The 18,359-nt window shown below is 36.8% G+C and overlaps 1 protein-coding gene across 4 annotated transcripts in view; it reads left to right on the plus strand.

Annotated features, from left to right (window-relative positions):
• Positions 1 to 18,359, plus strand: part of RNF145 (ring finger protein 145) — a 97,768-nt gene that overhangs the window by 53,131 nt on the left and 26,278 nt on the right. For all 4 annotated transcript variants that reach the window (XM_045792015.2, XM_045792013.2, XM_045792011.2 and 1 more), the window contains 2 exons: positions 4,861 to 4,969; positions 15,913 to 16,004. In XM_045792015.2, the coding sequence (XP_045647971.1) occupies positions 4,861 to 4,969; positions 15,913 to 16,004 (201 nt within the window). The remainder of the gene's footprint in view (positions 1 to 4,860; positions 4,970 to 15,912; positions 16,005 to 18,359) is intronic.

Raw genomic sequence — 18,359 nt, forward strand, 5'->3', positions numbered from 1 at the left:
TTTTTTCCAGTTTTGGTTGTCTTGATTTTGGTTTATGATTTTTTTTTGACATGCAGAATTTGTTTTTAATGCGGTCGAATTTCTTTTTTTATAACGTAGAATTTTGACTCAGTTATTAGAAAAGACTTCTCTATCACGTTTTATTCCATTATTTTTGTTTCATTATTTACATCTTTGCTTTACTTAGGATTTGATCTGCATGTACATTGTGTTATAGGTAAAATTTTTTTCCCCAGATAACTATCTGGTAGTCTCCATGTATTTATTAAATAGTTCAACTTTTCCTATTATATACTAAATTATCACACCTATTTGGTTTCATTTCTGAATATTTTTTTCTTGTTCTTTCAATGTGTGGTCTTATTGAATATCTAGAGTATATTTTACTGTCTGAACTTAGTCCCTTCATTGTTTTTTATTTCTCTTTCAGAGTTTTTCTGATATTGTTTGCTATGTGAACTTTAGAATTACTTAGTTTAGCTTAGGATGAGATAGCTTAAAGATGCTAACTCTTCCTTGTGTACGAACATAGAGACCTTTCCTATGTTCCAGATTTCTTTTGAGCCTTCCAGAATGTTTTAAAGTTTTTATTATATAGGTCTTGGGCATTTATTGTTAAGTTCATTCTTAGATATTTTATTTTTTTATTGCAATTGTGACTCTCCCCCTTTTCTATCCTTTAATTGTTTTTTTTTTTTTTAAGATTTTATTTATTTATTTGACAGAGATAGACACAGCCAGCGAGAGAGGGAACACAAGCAGGGGGAGTGGGAGTGGAAGAAGCAGGCTCATAGCGGAGGAGCCTGATGTGGGGCTCGATCCCAGAATGCTGGGATCACGCCCTGAGCCGAAGGCATACGCTCAACCGCTATGCCACCCAGGCGCCCCCCTTTAATTGTTAAGAGCTTAAAAATCAAAGTAGGGTGTGGTTAAAGTTCATGTTCATGGAATATAATTGTACCTTCAAATTGAGAAGCTTTCCAGTGTGGGTCCTGTCTGAGAACAGCAAAAAGAAGTGATTGTTTAAATATATTTGGTGGAATATTAATTATAGAACTGTTTCGCAAAGTGTAGGATATAAAAAGGGAAATATAAATAATATTGAGAAGGCAGAGTGGGGCCATTTGTGGAAAGACCTGAAGACATATATTAGGTATTGCACTTAATTTGGTAAGTAGTGATGGGTCAGTGAAGTATTTAGAGCAGGTGAACTGCATTTTAAAAGCTTGATTAGGTAGTGTTATATAGGCTGCTGGATTGGTGGGGGTGGGGGAGGGGCAAGTAGAGAAACCAGAGAGAAACCTCAAATGTAAAACTCAGGCTTCATTTGTGTCCTTATTCTGCAGACCTTCCCATGTTTATGAATTTCTTGACTGCTTCCTCAGGACAGTGTTTCTGGATTCTTCTTTCTGACCATTCCTTCTGACTCTCTTGCTATCTTAAGTGTTGATAGGGCCCAGAATTTGTGTTTAATTTTGATCTTTTGTTGTTTGTGTGATCTCACATAGTTTTGCTTGCAAATCTCTATCTCCACTTTCCATTGCTGTTTTGACCACTCTAGTCTGGGGTTAGTGTCCCTCCTGTATTATCCCTTGGCACCCAGTTCATACCTCTACCATAGAACTTATGCTGCATTCTAAGGGTCCTTGTGCTCCCCTGCCTGCCTTCTTAACTAGATTGTGAGCTCCTTTAAGGTAGGAGTGGGGTTGTCTGTTATCTCAGTATTCCTAGCACCTAGCTAGTGCTTGGTACTGAATGGATTTCTAATACTGTTAGACATCTCCACCTAAATAATCTGTAGATACTTCAATTTATGGTCCCTGAATTCATCATCTTTACTTTACCTCAAACCTCCTCCTCCTCCTGTGTTTCCTGTCTTAATAGCAAAGCTGTCCTCTTGATTACTATCTAAGCTTAAACATCAGAATCATCTTCACTTCCTTGTTCTCAACCACTCACCCATAGATCACCAGTAAGAGTTATTTAAATATCTCATAGTTGACCTTGCCAACTCCATACCAAAGCTGCTGATTTATTCCAGGTCCTCACTTTTTTTCTCCACTACTAAAATCACCCTTAAATAGCTGAAATTCCTACATTTTGTTAGGAACATTCACTAATGTTATTTTAGTTAGGTCATCATTGTTAAATGCTGCTGGTCTTGCGTTATAATTATAAATTACTATTGTGTTAGCTTCATCATTATCAGTTGAGTTTGTTGTGGTTTGTTAGAGCACATAGTGATGCATATTTGTGTCAGCAATAGTTTTGGCCTTTATTTTTCAAGTAATTAGATTATATACATATTTTCGTTCAAATGATTTATTCATATTGTTCTTGCTTTAGCAGAATTCATAATTGCTTAAGAATCTTCTTGTATGATATATTTTGTTGTTATCACAGGGTTATTTTTACACTGGAATGTGAAAATGGGGGTAGAGGTGAGGCATGGGGTTTTTGTTGTTTTGTTTTTTGTCTTTTTACCTCACCTTGAGTGTATCTAAAGAATTTGAGAACTGTTGGCCCAGTCTGAACTCCTTATTATTGTGTACGTTATTGAGGTGTTAGTCACCAGTTCTATCGACATCATCTGCCAGTACTTTTTTATTTACAACCCAAGTTCTAGTGTAGCCTACAGAGATTATTGTTTCCTGAAAATATCCTTTTTTTTTTTTTTAAATTGTTTTCATGCCTGCTATTTTCTTTTCCTAGAATGCTGCTGCTTTTTTTTAGCCTGGTAAAGATCCATTCAGCTTTCTAGGTCCAGGTCAGACTTAATCATTTAATCAACCATAGCTCTTCCAATATTTGTTTAGTGAAGCACCAATATTGTATCATATTTTTGTCCATGTTTATTTTTTCACTAGACTGTGATTACTTTATTCTTTGGATCTTCCATGTTTAGGAATGCATATGGGTCACACTTTACATGTAATAATTGGTTGAGTGACTGGATAATTGAAGGAATGAATAAATCAATATGTTCAGTCTAGAGGACTTGGCAGCTGTTTTATGAGGTGTGCATGAAAAGGGAAAGATAAAAATATCTGGAAAGGAAAATGATAGTTCATTAAGAGAGAATTTAAGGAGAGGTTTCATGCAATAGATTGAATCCTTCAGCCACAAACACTCAATGCTTGCTTAATATAATAAACATCTTTTTAAATATCTCTTAAGTCCTTTGAGATAGGGATTAAGAAGATAAATTGGAAAAATTATTTGAAGAAATTAAAAGTAAATAGAAATACTTTTGTCAAGTTTCTGTTGGATTGTTCTTCAAGTTAGGATGTATGGGAAATCTGAATTCTGCCTCTTTAGTCCCTAGCATATTGCTCCTGTTTCCATAGCTTTAAGCGTGAGAGGAGCATTGGGTACTAAGAAGGGATATCCGTGCCCTAATGAAGACTCATTTAATAAGTGGAAAATAGTTACAGAAGATTAGACTGGAACCAGATTTTGTAAGACCTAGAGTGTCAGACTGAGAAGTTAAGAATTTTTGAAGGTTTTAGAGCAAGAGAGTTGTCTAGATGAAAGGGATGGTTTTGTACTGAAGTATAGGATGGATGAGGATGGAAAGAGACCGCAAGGATAGCAGTTAGTATACTGTCATATTACAGAGTGGACTGGAATGGGGCACAGGGACTGGAAAGGAAGGGTGACATGAGAGACTTAATGGGGAAGACTCAGCAGGACTTGGTGATGACAAGAAAACATGACTGGGTTTGAGTCAGAGTGAATGGGATTTAGGAGAGAAAGAAGGTGAGCTAGCCTGTTGAGGGAGGAGGGCGGGAGCTCAGTTTGTACTTGTATATAAGAACATTTAAGTGGCACGTGTCCCTGGCATCATGAGATAAAAAATGTTTGCTTAGAATAAGAAATGATTACTTTTTCGTGATGCGTAGTTAGGTTTTCAGTATTCTCATTTGGGATATGGGGTATTTAAAGCAACGACATAAATTCTTTGAGCTAGATACTTTCTAAAGAGAAAAGCAGTTGTTCAGGGACTAAATTTCCTAGGCTCATTTGGGGGAATAAAAAGAAAGTGGAGGGGAGAATTTGGAGGTTTAAAGGAAATCCACAGAGCCAGTTTTGAGGGTGGTTGCTTCAGGAGCTGGGACAAGGATAAGTAAGATGTTTTAGATTTGACAAGTAGGCAGTTGTTGACTTCTGAGGTTTTTTTAGAGTGGAAGAGTAAAGAGGGCTTGTAGAGAGTTTGTAGATTATAGAGGATGAAGAGGGAATAGTGGATGGTTAGAAAATGGAAGCATTGGTAGAGAGAGTTTATAACATTTGTCAGTGGAATGAGAAAAATAGGTAATAGAGAAAGAAAAAATCAACACAAAGAGATGTTTTTCTTCAAGATTGGAGGAGGAGCCCTATACATCCTTTGAAAAGAGAGGTGAGCACTGGTGTCAGGGGGATGATAGAAGATGTAGGAGATAGAGGGTGTTTAGGAGTTGGAAAAATAACATCTTGAGTCAAGTGGAAGAGGCAGCATTAGAGAAGGACATTAAGGACAGTTCTTCTCCTGGGACTAGAGAATGAGAGAATTGGTGTAGAACAAATCAGTGGACATCAAGGAAAGGTAGATAATGAGAGGAGTCCTGTTGTACCTTTGTGTGTGGTCTTGATTATAAAGTAGAAAAATCCACAAAAAAAAAGTGAAAAATGCTTTGTTTTCACCAGATAATCCATAGTGATTTTTACTGTATTAAACTTACTTTGGTAGTGAAGTAAAGAACCTCAGAGTTGTTGAAACCTAATTGGAAATTACTTCAAGCTCTTTTTATTAGTGTAATTAATCGGGAGACAAAATTAGAATCACATTGTATTTATTATCTCTTTTTATTTCTACTACAGGTTATATCTTAAGTGTTGTGCTACTAACCTTGCCCAGGCAGCATCTGGTTCAGCTTTACCTGTATTTTTTAACTGCCCTGCTCCTCTATGCTGGACATCAAATCTCCAGGTAAAAATGTGACCTCGTTTTTGAAATGTATGGCTGAATTTAAAGTTTTTCATTACTGGAAACATGCTTTTCATGAACACTGTTAAGAAGCTGAGGCTTTACTAAGTATCCAAAACAGTTTTTTTGATATTTGTTTCCTAAGTAAATATTGTTGTGTAGAATTAATAGCTGGGGTTATGCTTCAAATTTTATTTCTGCTTTTAAAAACCATCTTAATATGAAATGGGCTTTAAGATTATGTTTACAGAGATACTTAGGAGCTTTTCTATATTACCTAAGAGAAGAATTTCCAAAGACAGGCTATAGAACATTTTAACAATTAGGGACTTGATATCCTTTCATCATTTTGGGAAGTCAGTTTATGCTGCTTGAGAATCGGCACAACCATATATATAGTGGATGATTTATATAAATTACTTGATGAGGTTCATGGTATAACCCAGAAGTTCTGCATCTTTAGTAATACTGTGTTTGCTTAGGTCTGCTTGTCCTAAATTTTAAGACTGTGGTCTGCCAATGAAAATGAACTTCCTACTTTGGAACAGAATGTTAAAATACAGGGGAACTAAAAGCCACACAGTAAATGTAATGGTGTGTAAATAAATCTGGAGGGCATAATTTCTTTTCTTTTTTTGAGAGAGAGTGCATGTGCAAATTGGGGGGGGGGGGAGAGGGAGAGAATCTTAAGCAGATTCACGCTCAATGTGGAGTCCCGTGCGGGGCCCGATCTCACAACCCTGAGATCATGACCTGAGTCAAAATCAAGAGTCAGACACTTAACTGACTGAGCCACCCAGGCGCCCCTAATTTCTTTTGTCTTGATTGAAATGTATAACCATAATGAGATATAGTCCCATTCCTAAAAAGAGTGATGGTTACTTTGCATATATAACAAGATGTAGCTGTTTGAGGTCTAAAAAACAGATTTTGGTGTTGGGTTGAAAATCTTAAAATAGCATTTTTATATTACTAGAATTGAATGGTTGACATAGAAACCTTTTTTACTCTCTGATTATAAAGTAACACTGTTCATTGTAGATGACTTTTGGGAAATACGGAAATTTAAAGGCAATAACAATCACCTGAAATTATACCATCCAGAGATAGACCTGTTAAGATTCTGGCATTTCCTTCTGTTTTTTTTTTTTTTTTTTTTTTTTTAATACCTTCCAGTTTTCACCACTTTGGTGGATATGAAAGAGTGAAAATAACAATAGTCACTGACTCTTGGCCCTTGTTGTTGAGGTAGGACCTTCATCCTCAATACTTCATCTGGTTTATTTCTCAAAGGCTCCACAGTGTTCTGCAGAAACTCAGTCTTCTCACATTCCACTCCTCTGTTCCTGTCTGGTCAGTTTCCTCTGCTCAAAATGGTACCTGGAAAGGGGTGTTTTGCTCGTTAGCTTCTGTTTTGCCCAGGGAATGTCCTCGGGTGTCAAAGTTGGAAAATCTGGAGCTGCCAGAGTAATACTGCATGTCTGGTAATCCTAACAGTGCTTCAGACTGAGCTGTGTTTTACTCTAAAGTGAAGACATGAGTTTTCTTTTGTGTCACACAAGTATGTCCCTGTGTCTTGGACTTCTTCATGGGAACATGAAGTAGATTTGTAGCATCTTTCTCCACATAGCTTAGAATGGGAGTCCAAGGGCTAGTACTAACACAGACAACTTGATGTCCTTCCCATTGCAGCACCACCAGCCCCAAACCCTGACAGTCTGTTCCTGTGGCCTTACCCAGGACACCTCTGAATCTGAGCTCAAGCTCAAGGTAGAGACACTTCTCTAATTTTTAAGCAAAAATTTTGTCTATAGAGTATAATACAGTAGAGTATATAGGCTTCTGATTCATCATTTTTGTGTGTAGATGAGTGCCTTGCCACCTACGAGTGCCTTGTCTTTTGGACAAGTGGACAGGTGACTGGAGTTTCAAATTCCATGTTCCTTATTTACTACTCTGTACCTCAGTGTCACTTATTAGAAAGATAGTTCTCAGCATAATTTTTGACATATAAATGCTCATATAAGTGAATTTTTTCCTTTTTTTTTTTAAGTTTTTAAATTCCGATACAGATATACAGTTTTATATTAGTTTCAGGTGTACGATATAGTGATTCAGCAATTCTATACAGTACTCAGTGCTCATCATGATAAGTGTACTCTTTAATCCCCATCACCTATTCACCTATTTCACCCATCTTCCCTCCTCCTCCCCATAATCCCTCTGGTAATTTTCAGTTTGTTCTCTATAGTTGAGTCTGTTTCTTGGTTTGTCTCTTTTCTCCCCTTTGTTTTGTTTTGTAAATGCCACATATGAGTGAAACCATATGGTATCTGTCTTTCTCTATTTTGCTTAGCATTATACTCTCTAGCACCATCCATGTTATTGCAAATGGCAAGATTTCATTCTCTTTTATGGCTGAATAATACTCCAGTGTGTGTGTGTGTGTGTGTGTGCGCACACACACATCATCTTTATCCACTCATCTATCAATGGACACTTGGACTTCTTCTGTAATTTGGCTGTTGTAAATAATAATGCAGTAAACATAGGGGTGCATATATCCTTTTGAATTACTGTCTTTGTATTCTACTATAAATACTCAGTAGTGGGCTTACTGGATCATAGGGTAGTTCTGTTTTTAATTTTTTGAGGAACCTCATACTGTCTTCCATAGTGGCCGTACCAGTTTGCATTCCCACCAACAGTGCAAGAGGGTTCTTTTTTCTCCACATTCTAACCAACACTTGTTGTTTTTTGTGTTTTTGATTTTAGCCATTCTGACAGGTGTGAGGTGAATCATTATAGTTTTGTTTTGCATTTCCCTGCTGATGAGTGACGTTGAGCATCTTTTAGTGTGTCCGTTGGCTATCTGTATGTCTTCTTTGGAGAAATGACTATTCATGTCTTCTGCCCATTTTTTAATTGGATTATTTGTTTTTTGGGTGTAGTGCTCAGTGAATTTTTTATTTTAGAGAGCAAGAGCTCAAGTGAGTAAACGGTGGTGGGGGGGGGGACAGAGGGGGAAGGAAAGGGACAAGCAGACTCCACACAGACCATGGAGCCTGCCATGGGGCTCCATCCAATGACCCCCGAGACCATGAACCAAACCAAAATCGAGTCAGATGCTCAATCTACTGAGCACCCAGGTGCCCCATGCTCAGTGAATTTTAACGTTCTCATGTTTTGTTTTTATTGTGCAAGGCAGTGTTTTATGAGCATTCTTTAAAAAATGACTTTATTTTTTTTTTTTTTAAGATTTTATTTATTTATTTGACAGAGATAGAGACAGCCAGTGAGAGAGGGAACACAAGCAGGGGGAGTGGGAGAGGAAGAAGCAGGCTCATAGCAGAGGAGCCTGATGTGGGGCTCGATCCCAGAACGCCGGGATCACGCCCTGAGCCGAAGGCAGACGCTTAACCGCTGTGCCACCCAGGCGCCCCTAAAAAATGACTTTAAATCAGAGTATTTCATGGTACAGCTATATAATGATAGCCTTTTAGAGTTGATGTGATTTCTTTGATTAATCTTCAGAATCCTAAACTTAAAGGTAAAGGTATGGAAATTGTTGCTTTTATTAGTTACAGTTCTGGGTGAGAAAACAATGATCTTGCCCTTTTCCTCATGCTTTTTTGGTTTCCATGTGGTTTAGCGGTGTAGTGATGGCTGAAAGCATGTAGCTCTATTTTTATATACAGTATTATCATCCAGGCTTTTTTAGAGGTCAGAATTCTGTTATTTAAGGATAAAGGGAACCCTGACAGTGTTAGAGGTAAAGACAAGCCTTTTTCTGATCATTCTTCTGGTGGCAGTTTTTAACTTTTGACTTTTAACTTAAGGGAATGTTTCTTCTAATGTTTAAAGTTTATTTTTATTATTAGAAAATCAAACATTTTAAATAATAAGAATTATAATAAGATTTCACAGTGTACAAAAGCATTTCCTGTTTTTAATTTCATTTTGATCCTTAATCCTTTTGGATTTGTAGAAGAAAAAACCAAAGTGGGCAAATAGCTGGGAAGGAACAATCTCAGACTTTAACTTGAATGTAGGTTTTCTGATTGCTAGCTTATTCCTCTTAGGGAGGCAGCATGGTTAGTGAAAATGAGTTTTTAGAATCAGACTGGGTATGAACTAGTTTCCCTATTTAGTCAGTATGTTACCTTAGTAAGTTGCTTTTTTGAAAATGTAAAGGAAGATAATGCCCATTTTATGGAGTTAGTTTTGATATTAAACTAACAAATTTGAAGAAATGGCGTGTTTTAGAATTTTCTTAGCATAATGTATATACTATATGGTGCTATCTCATGAAAGGTTAGCAAAGATGTGTTATCCTTGAATTATTCATAATATGTCACATTTATAAATATTGAGGCTTGAATGTATTACATTTATAAAATTTTAAGGCTGCAGTTTTTAGTGTTAAAAAATGTAATGGTTCAGATTTCATGTGGCGACTTCATAAGTAAGTATCTTTTAAAATAACAGCTTTATTGAGATACAATTTACATACCTATTTCAAGGATATAGCTCAATAATTTTAGTACATTCACAGAACTGTATAAACCATCACTACGATTGATTTTTAAACATTTTCATTACTCCAGATGTAAACCCTGTACCCATAAGCAGTCATTCCCTATTTTTCATCAGTCCCCTTCCCCTCAAGCCTAGGTAACTGTCAGTCTATTTTCTGACTCTATGGATTGGCCTATTGTGGACATTTCATATAGACACAGTATGTGGTCCTTTGTGCCTGGCTTCTTTCACTTAACATGTTTTCAAGGTTCATCCATACTGTAGCATGTATCAGTACTTTTTCTGTCCAAATCATATTCTGTTGTATGAATATACCACATTTTGTTCATCTATCCATTGATGGACACAGGTTCTTTCCACTTTTTGGCTGTTATGAGTAGTGCTGTGAACATTATGGGTAGGTTTTGTGTGGACATACTGTTTTCTTGGGCATATACTTTGGGGTGGAATTGCTGGGTCATATGGTACCTGTGTTTAGCCTTTTGAGGAGCTGTCAAACTCTTTTCTTTTCCTTTCTTTTCTTTTTTTTTTTTTTAAGATCTTTAAGTAATCTCTGTACCATATGGGGCTCGAACCTATACTCCCAAGATGAAGAGTTGCATGCTCTACCCACTGAGCCAGCGAGGTGCCCCTGCCATTCTGTTTTCTAAAATAACTGTACAGTTCTTACCAACAATGTGTGAGGGTTCCAGTTTCTCCATATCCTTGCCAACACTTGTTGATATCTGTCTTTGTTCGTATAGCCATTGTAGTGAGTGTGACGTGATATTTCATCTGGTTTTGATTTGCACTTCCCAGATGGCTAATGATATTGAGCATCTTTTCATGTGTTCATTAACCATTTGTAAATCTTTTTTTTTTTAGAAAAATGTTTATTCAGATCCTTTGCCAATTGTTTAATTGGGTTGTCTTTTATTATTATTATTGAGTTGTATTACATCTCAATTCTAGATATAAGTCCTTTATCAGTTATATGATTTACAGGTATTTTCCCCCATTCAGTCTAGTTATATCAAAGCAGAGTAGTATGGTACTAAGAAGAAGAATCAATACTTGGATAATTTAAAATAATTACTTTGGTACTTCAGAAACTGGCTGTATAAAAAGTCATTGCAAATTGAAAATTCATAAGCTCTTGAAAAGTTGGGTTTCTGTTTTCGCTTAAGACATGTACTCAAATAGGGGCACCTGGATGGCTCAGTTGGTTCAGCGTCTGGCTTTCGGCTCAGGTCATGATGCTAGGGGCCTGGGATGGAGCCCCAAGTTGGGCTCCCTGCTCAGTGGGGAGTCTGCTTCTCCCTCTCCTTCTGGGCCCCCTCACCCCGTCAAATAAATAGATCTTAAAAAAAAAAAAAAGAGAGAGACACGTACTCAAATAATGAAGCTGATTGCTCTTAAGTGAATAAAAACTTGTTTAGAGTATGTCTAGGATGGATATTGCTTGTAGTTCAGAGGAGTTAAACTTTAGAAAATCTGTGGCCTCATTTCATATAGTATGAACATTTAATATTCTATTTGATATTTCAGGTTCCTTAACTCTTAAAATTACTAAACTGTTTTTTTCATTTTGAGTGATGTAAGGAATATATTTTCCAGTATCAATCCTACTTTAAAATTGAGACTATCCAGAACTGTAGGGGAAAAAAGAAAAACTCGACACTGACATGACCAATGAGGGTGTGGTCTTGGTTTACATCACAGTTGTGTTTTTCTCTATAATTTTTAAACTCTAGTATTCTTAAATTCCCTGTTTTATTGTTAGATTTATGAACCAGCATGTCAGTTTTGTATGTGTATAAGTTGAATTAAGAGCCCATGGGTTTCACAAGATTGGAAGTATACTCCTTTTCATCCTGGTCTCAGGTATGTAGGTAGGGTTTCAAATGTAAAACTTTCCCAAGACTTATTTATATGTAAAATACAGATAATTAGCTCCCCATTTCATAGAAGTTTGTCTCATTTAAGGTTTCTGTATTACAGGACTGTTAGCCTTTTGGACCAGGTCATGCTTTGCTGTGGGGGCAGTCTTGTGTATTTTAGGATGTTAGTGCCTCTGCTCCCTAGATCACAGAGCACCCCCTCTCCAGCAGTTGTGAAACCACAGAGTGTCCCTAATTGCCAAATGTGCTTTCCTGGGGAACAAAATTTTCCTCAGTTGAGAACCACTGCTGTTAAATAAAGGAATTGTTAAAATGAATTTTATCATATACCCCGCTTTTAATTTTGACAGGAATGAAATTGACCCATTTCAGTGTTTGATACATTTTCTTCTTTTGAACATTATCAGCTACAGACACTAAGTATTTCAGTAGGGGGTCAGAAAGAAGCTAAGAGAGAAGCAGGGTAGCAGAGATGATTTAGATAATTAAACCCTGGGTAAATGAACTATTCAATTACCAGCACATTGTTTAGGGTGTAGTAGGTACTCAGATCCAGGTGTTAGAACATCTAGTATCTGGGATCCCTTAAATTGAGCAGTGCCTTTTGTTTGCACATATTGCATAAGATATATTTGAGAGCTCACTACTTTATTCCCTGTAAAAGTAGATTAGGTTTCTTTGGAATTAACAGTTTGAAAGCTTTAAGTGGCCAGAATGTACAAATTGTTCTAGGTTGTTCAGGTTGCTCAAGAGATTGTTATAAGGTCAGTTGATGAATTGGTAAGATTCTAGATTTTGTTGTTATTTATTTTTTATAACTTGTATGCTTCTCCTTATAGCAAGAATTTTTTTAATTTTAAGCAAGCTATCCTCGAGGCCCTCTTCATATATCTCACACATTCTTATGCCCACAGACCGTTTCAGTCGCTCAAGAATAGGCTAGCGCAGGGGATTAGAGAAGTAGATTTTCAAAGTGATTAGTTTATTAGTACTCAGGGGTTGATCGTTAGTATTCACAAATTGCACAAATGAAAAAAGTTTAAGAAAGGAAGGATTTTTTTTCAGTGATAAGTAGACAGCAGGGATTCTTGCTTCTGACCAGCTTAACTTATTATTTAAATCTTCTAAATTAAAAATAAAAAAATAAAAGCATTAAAAGAGCTTTAAAAAAATCTTCTAAATTGAAAAATCAAATACCGCTTTTGAACATTTCATCTGATTTAGTCTTGAAATAGTTATTAAATTTTGTTAAAAATTAGAATTTCATGGCTCTTGCATCACATTAATTTTTGGCATAAAATGACTCATGGAATTTTGCACAATTCCTTCTGTGGATCCTTCTTATTTGGCTTACTGTCTTGTTTATTTACATTGTGAATGACCCACTCTGTTGAGAGACTTGAGTAATCAAGTTTTCATTGTCAGCATGGAATGCCATGAAGTTGTTCATAACTTAGATATAGAGATCTTTGTTCAAACGATCCCTATTACAGTTCTTCTGTATAGTTTGGGATGCAATGTCCAGATTCTCCTATCAGAAGGGACAGCTCTTTAGTGGCTACTTGGTTAGACCAGTAGTTCAGCCCTCCCAAAGCCACTGCCCTGGCTCTGGCAAGCCAAGCTCGGCTGCTGGCCCAAAGAGGGACTACAGGCTTTCTGTGCCTGGCTGTCTTTACTGAGGTGAGGCTTACTGGTGAGTCAGCCAAACAGGGAAGATTCTGAAGGACTGTCTTGATAGATAGGAGTTGAGCAAAAGAGAAAGGGTCTAAGGTACCTAGAGAAGGTGTTAATTTCTGTGATAGGATGATTGGTTCGGTGTCTCAGGTCGCACATTAATGGGGGACGTTACAGCATTGAGGAAAGCTGTTCTTAGGGTCCTAGAGGAGAGCAGCAGCACAGAGAAATAGTGGGAGGAAGCTGTTTAACACCAGGGTTTTGTCATTAGGGCCTAAATATTGATTATTCTTCTGGAAGACAGATCTCCCTAAGTGTCCTATAATCTTGTCAAATCACAAAGTCATGAAATACGGAGACTGAAAAAGAAAATAATTCTGTTTTTACAGCATTTATCACAATTGTAATTAATTTTAGATTAATTTTTTTAGTGTTTGTTTCTCCTCCTGGTTGGTTAAGCTCCATGCTGACAGGATTGTGTCTTCTTGTCTGCTGTAGTACTCCTAGAGTGGAGCAGTGTGCTAGCAACAGTGTCTGCAGTAAATTCTTTTTGAGGTTAAAAGAAAAAGTATAGAGAATGTTGATTTTCCTTACAAATTTTGTTACGTTGAAGTTAGAATTCTTAAAAGAAAGACGGAAGCTGTGAAAAAAGAAGATAAACTAAAGTAGGCTAGGAAATACTACAAAACAACTAACGAATGTTTCAACAATGAGAAATTCTAGAATAGTGTTTGCTGAGTTATATATAAAACATCAGTAATATGATGACAAAAGCAAACAAGGGAGAGAAAACATGTCAGGGAGTGCAGCTCTGCAATTCCTCCCTCGCCCCTGAGATCTCCCGGGGCCTGATCCCTGTGGGAGCAACGTTTGCCTCTTCCTGGGGGTAGTGCTCTTGTGGGCGCCTCTATTCTCTTTTTATTGAATTCACATAAAATTAACCTTTAAAGTGAACAATTCATTGGCATACATTACATTCATAATGTTGTGCAACCATCACCATTATCTAATTCCAGAACATTTTCATCACCCCACGGTAAACCCCAGTACCCATTATGTGTCCTTTCCATTTTCCTACCCCCAGCCCTTGGCAAACATCAGTCTGCTTTTTGTCTTTGTGGGTTTTCCCTCTTTGTAATTGGACCTATTGGAGAGGGATCTGCTGTGGCCACAAAGAAACTATTTGTCTTTGGAAGCCTAGGACTCAGGTTAGAGCTCTTTCAAATTTAAATATCTTTCTCAAAGACTTCATAAATGTTAAGTGGTATTTATATGTGTATTTTATTTTAAATTTTATAATTTTCTAAATTCTTCAGTTTTCTGTCCTAAAACTTCATAAAATATGATAATTCTACATTGATGGTTACCTAGTAATGTCGTAATCAGATGTGTACACGTAATTTGCATGTGTAGTAGCATTTATGCCTCTCACAGGGTTTCAACCACTGACCTCTAGATTGGGTAGTCCTTTGTTGTGGGGACTGTCCTATGCACTGTCAGATGTTGTGGCAGCATCTTGAGCTGGGTGCTCGTAGCAGCCCCAATCCTTCTAAATTGTGACAACTTAAAATGTCTCCAGACATTGCAAAATGTCCGTCGGGGTTGACCTGATGGACCCCCTGGTTGACCACCACTGCATTAAAATCATTCTTTTTGAGAATTTCAGTAAAAAGACTATTAGAATATTATTTGTTAGAAATAGTCATCATAGAATGATAGAGGAGAATTGCTAAATCACCCATGAATCTAGGTCCATTATTGATTTTTATAATTGCCCCCAAACTTCTCCCATTCATAAAACATATTTTAGTTTTTAATTTTGATTTTTTGGAAGTACTTTCCTTGTGGATTATGCAACGGTCATTTTTTATTTGGCTGTGCTGCTACACTGAAGGATTTCAACTTGATTGCCTAATAGGAAGTAATTTCATGGAAAAAGTAAATACAGCCGTGGGTTCAGAAATACTGGCAACATTCAAACTGTTTTAAATACAATGAATAAAGCATTCAATAATTGAAGAAAAGGAGAATTTTTTCCTACACATTTCCCTATCTGATGTTGAAGGAACTTAAGACCATAGTCTTCTAGTGTTACTACTTATTGATAATAAGTTAAATTTTCCCTTCCAGTGCTTCCTGGATGTGCACTGAAAGTTCTGTTTTCTCAGTGTGTAAAGGGTCTTTCCCATTTAAATCTTGTTATTTCTCAGTAATCACATGTTAAATGAATTAAATTGTAAAAGGAATATTTGATGTGATTTAAAATTTGTTTCAAAATAAATCTGTAGCCCACTTACATATTATAACCTTAATTATAGATTCTTGATAGAGTCGAAAGTGATAGTTTTTAAGGATTGTTCTGCTGTGAGCCAGTTTTTTTTTTACCTGTAACTAAATGCAATTGGGGATAAAACTTTGGGGAAAATAAGATAGGCGGGATGGTGGAAGAGAGCCAAAAGAGGGGAAATTTGATGTAATATTATTGGGTATTATCAGTTAAGTAGTAGGGTTGAGGGATGGCTTCTCAACTGGTTGTTTTGTTTTGTTTTGTTTTGCTGGGAATAGTTTTTAATAAGGCTTTGGGAGGAAAGAAAATCTCATAAAGTGGAGCTTTGGCTGTCTTTTCTACATAGTAAAATTCACTTTCAGTAAATTCTGATCCAGTGCATAGAAGAAAGAAATGAGTCCATCCTTACCTAATTCTTTATACCTAAATTTTTTCTTAGTATACATGTGGAGAGAGATGTTACTAACATAATACGCTATTTATAAGAATACGGTACTTTAGCTGCTGCTTTTCTCCGTATGTGCTTGGAATGTATCTAATGCATTTTTACCATTTTACTTACTTAGGGACTATGTCAGGAGTGAACTGGAGTCGGCCTATGAAGGACCAATGTATTTAGAACCTCTCTCCATGAATCGGTTTACCACAGCCTTAATAGGTAAATATTATGAAAGAATTAAAAGTGTAGGTGGGGACCAACCAGTCTTACTATCTTCTTTACATGCTTAAAATCATACATAGCCTATAGTTGCTTGTGTTTTTTAATGCTATTTTAACTATTTGGAAGGTCAATAAAGCTAATTTTTACTTTGTAAGATTAAAATTAAATATGTAATGTTTTTAAGTTATTTATTGTTATTGAAAGCCGTCACTATAGTCAAAAATAAATTGCCAGAAACCTCAAGAACTTGAGACACAATTGAAATATTTAGGTAGCAGGATGTTAAAAAATACGAGTGTTGGCTAAGACCAAAAACCAGTATAGATATAGTCCTAAGTGACATACTAGACCCTACCTACCGTGACAGAATTGCAAAAAAAGAAGTGAGAGAAAACCTATTTTGTGGCTCTTAAACTCACCCATATAGGGAGTGATAAAAGGTTGAATGTTGGAGATTAAGGAGGATTTCTGTAGAGACCTCTTTTCCCTGAAATACCTTCCCAACCGTTCACATGTGGAGAATTCAGCAGTAGACCATTTGGAGAGTCACATGTCTTCTGTGGCTTGGGGGGTACTGTGAACTGGTGTCTGACCTGCGCCTGCGAAATCTCAAGCTGCACCATCTAAAATTAGCCACATGCAGCTATTGAGCTCGTGAAATGTGGCTAATCCAAATTAAGATATACTGTAAGTCTAAAACACCCAATTTCTAAGACTTAGCACAAAAAAGGATGCAAAGTGTCTTGTTAATTTTTTAATGTAGGTTGTTTATATGATAATTTTGGGGGCATATTAGGTTGAATAAAATATGCTGTTAATTAATTCCACCTGTTTTTTTTTTGTTGTTGTTATTTTACTTTTTAAAAGGCTACCAGAAGTTTAAGAATTACAAATGTGGCTTGTATTATAATTCTAATGTGATATCAAGGCCAACAGTGGGCTGGCTGGCTGTTGAGTTTTCTGACTATGGACATAGTGAAAATGTCTTGGGGAGTTTTCTTGTATCTTCTAATCTATGTAGGCAAAGGGTATTAGTTGCTTATGAACTAGATAAGGGCCCCAAGAGTCTATGGGATTTTAGGTCTTTCTAAGAGAGCCTTTAGAAGGATAAGAAGACTCCAATGGGGATTGAATTTCCAGGAGTTAAGCAAAGAACCAAAAACAGCCAGAGGAGGGTACATAACAAGCGCTAAGGGTGGGAGAGCCACAGTGTTGAGAACAATCTCAGAAGAACCCATAAAAATGCACAGGAGAGAAGCAATAAGATTAAAAAAACATTTGGGGGGGGTACATATGGGAAGGGGGGTGGAGGGGCCGAGGGAGAGAGAATCTTAATCTTAAGCAGGCTCCACCATCAGTGCAGAGCCCAGTGCAGGGCTTGATCTCACAACCCTGAGATCATGACCTGAGTGGAAATCAAGAGTCAGATGCTTAACTGACTGAGCCACCCAGGCACCCCAAGGGGATTTTTTTTTATGCTCCAGCTTGGTGCACCCACACCCTATCATTGTTAGGAGCATAGTCGAGTAAGGATTTCCTACTTCCCTTCTCTCCTTCTTCCCTACATACTTCAACCCTGGATAAGTCAGGAAGAGAAGGCAATGGTGCTGTCAGAGAAAGAAGATGAAACCTGCCATAACCTTTCCACCTCTCTCACAATTGTGGGTTTTCAATCTGTAGTCCTGTAGGAGGCCTGAGCTAGAGTAAGGGGAAAGCCTTAACTAAATATAGTGTTGGCTATTGTTCAATTGAAACTGTGTAACCTAAGCTAGAGTAGAAAAGTTACAGGACTTGCCTTAGGGGCAGGAGAACGCCAATCTTCACAGAGTGGATTTTAAAAGACAGTAGGAGAAAAAAAATAATGTTGCTTTATGACTGCATCCTAGGATTTGGTGTATTCAGTAGTGGTAACATTCAAGTGAAAATACAGCTGACCCTTTAACAACACGGGTTTGAACTCTGTGGGTCCACTTACAATCCAGTACTGTAAATGTATTTGCTTTTCCTTATAATTTTCTTAATAAAATTTTCTTTTCCCTAGCTTACATTATTGTAAGAATACAGTATGTATTACATATAAAATACAAAGTGTGTATTAATTGACTGTTTATGTTATTGGTAAGAATTGCAGTCAACGGTAGGCTGTTAAGTTTTTGGGGAGCCAAGCATTTTCAACTGTGCATGGTGTTGGCACCCCTAGCCCCCTTGCATTGTTTAGATGTCAGCTAGGTTATTATTATTATTTTTTTTATATTTGCTAGGTTACAAAGCTTGTCAAGTATTATTTTTTGTGATGATGTAATATAGTATAGAAACATTCCTTAAATTTTCCTGTCAGTGGCTATAATATTG

The sequence above is a fragment of the Ursus americanus genome, chromosome 15 (assembly GCF_024610735.1).
Source record: "Ursus americanus isolate L20-20 chromosome 15, mUrsAme1.1.p, whole genome shotgun sequence".
NCBI lineage: Eukaryota > Metazoa > Chordata > Mammalia > Carnivora > Ursidae > Ursus > Ursus americanus.